The sequence below is a fragment of the Rhea pennata genome, chromosome 26 (assembly GCF_028389875.1).
Source record: "Rhea pennata isolate bPtePen1 chromosome 26, bPtePen1.pri, whole genome shotgun sequence".
In the NCBI taxonomy this organism is placed as follows: domain Eukaryota; kingdom Metazoa; phylum Chordata; class Aves; order Rheiformes; family Rheidae; genus Rhea; species Rhea pennata.
The window spans coordinates 229,352-238,201 of record NC_084688.1 but is presented as its reverse complement, the minus strand read 5'-3'; the positions used below and the strand labels follow the sequence as shown (position 1 = coordinate 238,201).

The 8,850-nt window shown below is 46.2% G+C and overlaps 1 protein-coding gene across 1 annotated transcript; it reads left to right on the top strand.

Moving 5' to 3' along the window:
- Window positions 1-33: 33 nt before the first annotated feature.
- On the top strand, window positions 34-7,350 carry TMEM106A (transmembrane protein 106A). Its single transcript, XM_062595652.1, has 9 exons — window positions 34-69; window positions 1,745-1,984; window positions 2,428-2,491; window positions 2,933-3,092; window positions 3,507-3,647; window positions 4,249-4,292; window positions 4,943-4,996; window positions 6,316-6,485; window positions 7,143-7,350. Exons 2-8 carry the CDS (start codon window positions 1,765-1,767, stop codon window positions 6,434-6,436), a joined length of 804 nt encoding a protein of 267 aa, XP_062451636.1. The 5' UTR covers window positions 34-69; window positions 1,745-1,764; the 3' UTR covers window positions 6,437-6,485; window positions 7,143-7,350.
- Window positions 7,351-8,850: the final 1,500 nt, after the last annotated feature.

Sequence of the window (8,850 nt, the reverse complement as noted above, 5' to 3'; positions counted from 1 at the left end):
TGTCCTGCCCTGCAGTGCTTTCGGTTCCGCTTTGTCGCTGGGCGGGGCCGCAGCTTGCGGCGCAGGCCGGTGAGCAGGGGCGGCCGGAGGGGGCTGTGGGGTGGCTGCCAGGGTGGGTGGGCTGGCGGCCCTGTCCTCTTGCTGGTGGGTAGGAGGGGCAGGGCCTGCGGAAGCTCTGTTAGCGCTGGTGTGGAGGTGGGCCTTGCCTCTGCAGGGAGCTGCTCTCACAGGAGCTGCAACTCCCCTGAGTGAGGAGCTCACGGCCCCTCAGTTGGCTCTCTGTGGGTGGTGCCTGGGGGAGCAGGAAGGGCCAGTCCCTGTAAAATGGCCAGGCTCCATCACTTTCATAAGCTACTGTCCCTTAAAGACGCTAGGGGCCCCCTGCCCAAGGACACCAGTCCAGGTTATGGGAACCCAGAAGACTGCCTGAGAGCAGTAAGCAAAAGGGTTAATTTCTCCATATGCAGCACCTTGCGCTTGGCCTCTCTGCTATCCACCAATGAGTTTTCTAGCTTTCATGGTCATTTGTCTCAATAATGTGAACAGACCAGTGCTGCCTGCTTGTTTTTGAAAAACTAGTAAAGATTAACTGAGAGTATGGGAAAAGGTGTAGCTTCAATACTTAGGGAGCTCGGAGGCTGCTCCCCTTTTTATGCTGCAAGAGCGTAGGAAACACTTTGAACTGCCTCAAGCCTCCAAACAGCAGTGTCTTGCAGAATCTAATCAAATCAAGGCTGCTGAGAGGTTCCTCTGTGACCCATAATGAATAAATAGGCTGTGCTGCAGCTATTTCCTTCCTGGTTATTTGTCAGCAGCTGCCTCTGGAATCAGTTCATCTCCTGCTCTTGTGTTCCCAGATACACCCAGGTTTGTGGGCTGCAGGTGAACACTTGGCTCTGCAAGACTGTGGTAGATGTTCTACACTGCCAGATGGTGCTTTCTTCCCCCCAGTATGTTGTACAAAAAAAGAGCCCTGCAGAGTTCTTTAATTTCAGCCTCTGGGTCATCTGGGTGAACATGCAACTGCTGTTTATCTAGGCTAAATATGCTACTTCTGGATAATTAAAATGACTGGCTGGAGGAAGGGGTGGCACAGATAAGAAATAGTGTTGAGCTGTCTTTGTAATGACAACATAGCTTTTTTTTTTCTCTGCTTGGTGTTGCTGATGCTTTTAGGAGGATTGCTAGGAGCTGATGTAGAAGTTTGGTTGCCAGGAGCCTGGGAAAATTAGTTCAGCTGTCATTCTGGTGTTTTAAAATAGTCAAATGGATTTTTTTTAATTTAATTAATTTATTTATTTATTTTAATCAAGCTACAGTTAGTAACACTGTTTGATAGGAAATGCCGAGGCCTTGGTATTCAGGTGAGTTCCCTGTTGGACGTAGATCAGTAATGATTGTATGAGAACTTTGGAGTTCTGCTTCTGGGCTCTGTTGTTATCTCAAAATATTCAAGTGCTTTGAGTCAGCATTCCTCCTCTCTTACAAAACACCATGAGATAAAGCACTTGGCATGTTTTATGGTGGTGTTCTTGGACTTTTTCCCGCAACCAGAGTGGCTAGAAACGTCCATATTTAAAAGCATGAGTTATGTGGAGTAATTTTTAAAGCAACTTCAGAGCTGTGCTTTAAGAAATTTGCCAGCTTATATACTTGTGATCTATTGTACGTTCTAATAGTGCTGCTCTGAGAGGTTGGTTAATAAAGACAAATTTTCTAAAGCATTTTTATGTTGGACACTTAGTGAGAATTCTTCCTTCAACCATGGGTGAAAAACTTTCACAGTTCTGGAAAGCACCTGACCAAAAGGAGAGTGAGGGCAAAGTGATCTTACCCAGGCAGAAGGATGCAGAAGATGAAATCGCCAGTTATGCTAGTATCAATGGAGGAGACCCCGCTATGTCCTATGTGCCCTGTGTGGGCATTGCAAGTCGAAGCTGTGTCAGCTGCCCAACATGTCAGGGAACAGGAAGGATCCCCAGGGGTAGGTGATTCTTCTGTGTGACATGTCTGTGCTTTTTGAGCATCTTGAGGTTAGTGTGTGTCTCTTTCCTAAAGACTTTGAATGAATCAGCTGGTCTTTGCTGCACCCAGTCCGCAATGGCTGTCCTGCCTGTTATAGCACCTCAGGCTCTCCAGTGAGGTCTGTGGGCAGCCCCTCTTGGGAGAAAATGGGGTGGGCAGGCAGATACTGAGAGAATTACTCAAAGCCTGCCCTGGGGCATCTGGGGGATTGTTGCTCCTGCCTGGAGCTGGGAATGTTCAAACTGAACTCTCAGTTGTGTTACACTCACTTTCTAAGTTGGACACTCACTAGTAAGGTGACTGCAGACTGACACTAAGCTGCTGTGCAAAGCCCTGCAATGCAATATGCTTTATTTGCTTGAGTGCTCAGTGCAGTCTCTGATCTGCTGCTACCTCTTTCAGAGCAAGAAAAGCAGCTGGTGGCTCTGATTCCATATGGTGACCAGAGGCTAAAGCCTAGACGAACGTAAGTCTTGTTAAATTCTGCCCATTTCTCATCCTTTGAATATTTTTTCTGTGTGTAAAGGGAGGCCTCGGTACTTTGGGAAGCAATCTGCAGCTGTTTGCTGGAGGATGTTTTCTCTTTGTGCTATGACTTGCAGCAAGTTTGCTGTTTACAGCATCTGTTCCACAACAGCAGATACCTGGATAGTCCTCTGTGTGGGAGGAAATGTGGAGTTGTGGGAGATCTCCAGCAATCCTCTTTGCTTCCACAGAACCAGGCAGTGCGTCACTGTGTGGGAGCACCCTCCTGCTTCCCCTGTCATTTGGGAGTTCTTCACAAACCCACCCCAGCTTTCTGGCACTCAAGCTCCTGTTGTCTCCCAGCCTATGAGTTGGAGCTGGGCTGCAGGTGCTTGTAGTTGATGAGCCAAGAGAACGATGTGGCTGTGGTGCTGTTTTGCAGGAAACTATATGTATGTCTTGCTGTGACGATCTGCCTGCTGACGACGTCTCTCACTATCTTCTTCCTGTTTCCTCGCTCCATTACTGTGCGGCCTGCAGGGCTGAATGCCTCCTCCATTGGCTTTAATGCCACCACCACCAGTATATACCTCAACATGACAGTGAGTTTTCAGTGTCAAATGGTGGGCAGAAAGGGCCGGGCCTCTCCTTATTCTCTTCTATACTGCTCTGTGCGGAATAACTGATTGCTGTCTCTAGTTAAAATCTGGTCATCCCCACCAAATCAGTCTACTTTAGGGCTGCTTAAGGAGCAATGTCAGGACTGTGTTACAGTGTCAGAGGCGTGGATTGCCTGGCTGTGAACAAGTGTGTCATGCAGAGTGGTTAAAGGGCTGTGCATGAACAGTATGGTGATTAATTCTGGGAACCAAGCTGGGTACATTTCTCAGGACTAGGAGGGGACATGTGGTCCAGTGCTGCTGTAAGGATATAGCAGGGATATATTTAAAGTAGTTTTGCTACAGTAACATACAGCTCTGTTGCAAGGTGGTTTGTTTTCTTGTTTCTCTCACTAGAATATCCTGAACATAACTAATAACAACTTCTACCCAGTCACTGTTGTGCAGCTGGACATAGAAGTCTTACACCAGTCCCTGGTAATAGGGAAGACCACCATGAAAACCTTTCTGAATATCAGCCCTTTACAGAGTGGCCAGGTGAGCTTTGCGCTCTTCCAGTTCTCCTAAACTAGTTTGGATATCCTGGAATGGGGGTGGGGAGGTGGGGGAGGTGTGCTGCTTCTATGCTTAACCCACTCCTCCATCATCTGCCAACTAAATGCTCAGTGCCTCCACATGCAGCTTCTATTTCTACTTACCTGTTCCCCCTATAGAAGGGGATTTGTAGGAATTTACATGTTGCTCAGTATGCAGCTAGTATGTTTCTGGGCAAGGAACAGCTTCCAGCTGCCCAGCTAGTGGGCAGAATTGTGTGTTGGCCTTAAAATAATGAAAAGTGTAAGAACAAGTTAAATAAAACTCTAGTGGGAACAGTTTGAGCACAGCTGATCCTTCCTTGCTGTAAAGGGCAGGCATGTGGCCTAGATGGCCTTTTCAAGGCCTTATCAGACCTGATTTCTGAATCTATTTGTTACCCACTGTTAAGAACAATTGCTAGCCTAAAACTTGAAATTCAGGGTTCTGAATTGCGGGCAGCCAATGAGAGTCCAACTCCCCCTACTTCAGCTCTCTGGGTTGTATCCCAACATACTTACAATTCTTGTATGTTTTCTGCTTTTTTTTCTGTTCACATTTGCAGATCTATTATATGGTGGCCAATAGGATATTGGACAACAATACCTAGTGAGTAATTACTGAAGATTTCTTTTCCTGGTTAGTAAGTGATATTAATGCTTAAAGGCTTTCTACAATTAGACTTGTTGTGCTGTCAGTGAAATGGAGTGTGTCTTTTTGGGTTTAATGTGTGCAGCTGACTCGGACGCAAATTTGGTGCATCCATTTTAAACTAATTTCCTTTCTTATCTGCTGGTGTTTACTGGCTGCTGTTGGCTCATTTTCCTAATGCTCATTTTTCCTAAAGTGCCATTTTCCTAAGTTCTAACAAGTAAGCGATAGTACAGTTTGTCTAGGTTGCAAACTTTTGATGCTCCATTTGTGAGCAACTAAATGCGTCTTGCGCTACCCATGCTTCTCTGCAGATAACCAGCAAGCTATGCAAAGGTCATAGCAATTGCGGCTTCAGTGCATTTAAGTTGTGTGCATGTTTGGGAGTCCCATGATTACTGGATCCAAAGTGACTGAGTTATACCAGCAAAAAATGTGTTTTACTGTGGTGGATAGAGCTGTGCTTCAAAAATTTTGCCTGTATAGCTGTTGTCAAAATCTTCTAAGGATGGACCTTTTCAGAGAAGCAGAAAGACAACAAAATAATTGAGGACCAGGAGACATGGTGCAGGCTGCTCCTGTGAAATGAATTCTCTTTTCTCTCATAGTAAGATCTGCACCTGGACAAAAATCAAAGTCCACAATGTTCTGCTGCATATACAGTAAGTGATGCCTGGTTCAGCACTAAAACTAATATCCACGTGACCTGCATTCTTTCTGAACTCCCTTCAAGGCCAGCTAGTCACTGGTCTTGGAGACTGGAACTGGCTGTAGTGTGAATGTTGTGTTACCCAGAGGGAGATAATTCTCCAAAGCCATTGGTGTTGTGAGAGCTCCCCTAGAATTTAGGCTTGCTTACAGCGCAAGCTGTTGCTGTTGCCTGTATTACATGGTACATTGGCCTGACAAACTTCCTTCTGTAACACTGATTGTAGCTGTTGAGAAGTAGTTATTTGGCCCAGAGATGGAAAGCTGTGACTGGTTCTATCCTGCCAGCCTCATGGTGTGAGAGGCAGACTCAGTCAGCCTGGTCTCTGTTGGAGGGGCTGGCAGCAACTGCAGAGAGCAGGACAGAATAAAGCAGGTGTTTCTGTGGAACCTCTTGCCCAAAGCAACTCCTGTTCAGGGAATGGTTATCTGTTCCTACTTGTGAGGGGGAAGATTACAACTGTGTTTTTATAACACAGCTCCTTCTGGGACCTGCTGCTACTGTTCTGGCCTGTGTTACAGCTAAATTGATATAGGAGCCAGGGAAGCCCTTGCTGGGTGTAGCATTGGTAGTATGCCCCTATGCAGCCACTAAAAGAAGTATGGTCTTTGTTAGCTGAGTTCAAGCTGCTTTGGAAAGCCGTGGGCAGAAAGTGTCTCTTGGTGTAGCCTGTGTCCACTAGAGGGACCTCCCTGCCCATCTGTGTTGACTGTGTCCCCTCTCAGCTGATAAAGCCCTTGCTCTTTCCACCAGCAAGCTCTCTATTAGCCAGAGGTTGAAGAATATTTTGGTGATCTTCACTATTTTCTGTACTATGTCTTGTTCCACTGTTGTTGCCCATGGATAGACTGGGAGAAACTAAATGCAAAAGCTCTTGAGGTGGCACAGAAAGACAGTAACTGAATGACATGCTTTTGTCTAGTTATCCATAAACAATCACCTGGTATGTCTTACATTAGCACCTTGACCAGGTAAATGGTGAAATGGCACAGGAGTGTTATCCTAGAGCAGTGAGTCTTTCTAGTATGGGGCTTCTTGAATGGCCAAAGCAACCTTTGTGGTGGTAGGGAGCTTGCAAAGACTTCCTTAAGTTAAACTCCCTCTCTGACATGAAATTTACTGAGGATATGTTATAATATATTATAGTGTTCTGGGCTGTATAACAGGGGAAAAAAACAGGATGGCAGCAGAAGCACACTGTGCAACCCTTATATTATGGGAATTTTTGTCTGAAACAGTCAAGTGCAGCTCTGGTCTGCTTTTGCTGTGCAGGGGCACCCTGACCTGCATGTACTTGTGCCACTTGGAGCAGCTGGCTTTTGAGAACTACCAGTACGTGGACTGCCGTGGGAATGCCTCGCTACCTCAGCCATTGCACCACACTCTACCGTGAGAGGGCCAGGCTGCCAGAGCTTTTGGATGCTGCATGCTCCATCACAAAGGCAAGTCATAAAGAGACAAAATTCTGGGGCTTCTTTTCAATTTATGACTTAAACAGGTGACTTTGTGCTTTCCCGGAGTGAGACTTTATCTCCTGTGCAGATAGTAACATGCTTGGCCTTATGAGCGTGGAGTATACTGCCATCAGATTTCCTTCCTTTCCAAATTGGATGCCTTATCATGACTGACACTTCAGCAGAGTGACTAGTGCATGGTGGGGGGGTGTGCTGGCTCATCAGAGTGGGCCATGCTCATGCTCAGGCTCTCTGCAGTATTTTACTGCTACATTGTAGCCAGTGCCTTATTAGTCAAACTAATTCTAATTGTTTCCTCCTTGCATAATTTTGTACTTCTATTCTGAATTTAAGTGTCTCATAACTCTCAAAAGGACTGTGATGAGACCTTTTGGCTAGATCTCCATCACCACTGTCCAATGCTATTTGCACAGCCTTCTCTGAGAGAACATGAAACAGGACTGATTTCTCTGCATCTCTAGCTGTTAAATATTCAACTGCATGTCATGCTGAAAGACCTGTGAGCATGACTTTTAGGTGACTATTGTGTTGAGCTGTTCAGTGCAGGAAACAAGAATGCACTGTCTTGAATTTTTTTAATATATATTTTTAAAAGCAGCTCATCTACTGGGTGTTCTTTAACAGGATCCCTTTCAGCCAGGAGAAAATGCATTTTGTAGCATGGCACAGAAAGATTGCTGCTTTCCAGCTGGTCATGAGAGGAAGGCTGTTGGTGTTGGCCACCACATGCTGTTTGCTGTGCTACTTCCTTGCATGCTCTGGCATTTAATGCTTTCAACTTGAACAAGCATGAGAGAGTTGATCTCTGTCAATAAAAGCTCAGTCTGCACAAGTGTCAGAAAACAACTGTGTGTTTTATTTATTTATTTATTTATTTATTTTAATTGAAAGCTGTAAAATACCCAATGAACTTTACGGGAAGAATAGCCCTGACAGCCTTCTCTCCTCCTAGTGCTGGGCATGTGGCAGTGGCAGTTGTATCCCTCACATGATGGATGGGTGTTAACCCACACGTGGCATTGCAGTTTAGCTAGTGCCTAATGCATTCTAGGTGGTGAAGTAGGAGCCTGGGAGTTACTGGATCAAAAATTCTTACACAAAAGCAGTTCAGCATTTTCCTGTACTGTTCCCACTGAAGGAGAGAATCAGTATTTTACAACAGTTGGAAGGAAACGTCTGCCCCTCACTTCAAATGTGCTTCCCAACCCAGCACTTCTTTCAGAGCTGTAGCAGGGTGTTTTTCTTTGCTGTATCATCTGTTGAGATCACACTGAAATGGTAACTAATCAGTCAACTCCCTCTAGCAGGGATGTGGAAGCTCCATGTGCCATTCTGGAATACTCCCTGCTCTTGTCACATCTCTGCAGTAGGTTTTGTATTTGCCATATTGTTGGTTCTGCCACATGCTCCCTATCTCTGCTGTTGAGTTTCCAGATGTGCTTCTGCAGCCCTGCTGTTATGCACTTGCACCATCTCCTTCTGAACACAAACAAAAGACATTGTACAACCAGAAAGAGATGATTTGTCTTTGCATAGCAGATCCTCACCCTTGCTATAGCTGCTGCACAGCTTCAGTGATACCAACTGACAAACAAGTTGCTTTACACAATCACAGAATGGTTGAGGGTGGAAGGGAGCTCTGGAGATTGTCTAGTCCAACCCTCCTGCTTAAGCAGGGTCAGCTAGAGCATGTTAGACGGGATCGTGTCCGGGTGGGTTTTGAATATTTTCAGAGAAGGAGACTCCACAACCTCTCTCTAACAGTCAAGAAATTCCTACTCCTCTTCAGGCAGAACTTACTGTGGTTCAGTTTGTGCCTGTTGCCTCTAGTCCTTTTGCATGGGACAACTGAGAAGAGTTTAGCCACATCCCCTTGACACACTATGTGGATACATATCCCCATTGACAAGATCCCCTCTCAGTCTTTTCTTCCCCAGGCTAAACAGGCCCAGCTCTTGCAGCGTTTCCTCATAGAGAGATGCTCCAGTCTTCTGATCATCTTGGTAGCCCTACGCTGGACTCTCTCCGGTAGCTCCATGTCTCTCTTGTACCAGGGAGCCCAGAACTGGACACAGTACTCGAGATGAGGCCTCCCCAGGGCTGAGGAGAGGGGCAAGGTCACCTCCCTTGACCTGCTGGCACCACTCTTCCTAATGTACCCCAGGATACCATTGGCCTTCTTGGCCACAAGAGCACGTTTCTGGCTTACGGTCAGCTTGTCCACTGGGACTCCCAGGTCCTTCTCTGCAGAGCTGCTTTCCAGCAGGTCAGCCCCCAGCCTGTACTGGTTCATGGAGTTATTCCTCCCTAGCTGCAGGACCCTGCACTTGCC

What these genes read in the sequence shown, in the direction of transcription:
- TMEM106A (XM_062595652.1), top strand. Translation starts at nt 1,765, where the DNA reads ATGGGTGAAAAACTTTCACAGTTCTGGAAAGCACCTGACCAAAAGGAG. An exon ending in GCCCTTTACAGAGTGGCCAG is followed by an intron (nt 3,648 to 4,248) that starts GTGAGCTTTGCG and finishes TCACATTTGCAG; the next exon opens with ATCTATTATATGGTGGCCAA. An exon ending in ATATTGGACAACAATACCTA is followed by an intron (nt 4,293 to 4,942) that starts GTGAGTAATTAC and finishes TTTCTCTCATAG; the next exon opens with TAAGATCTGCACCTGGACAA.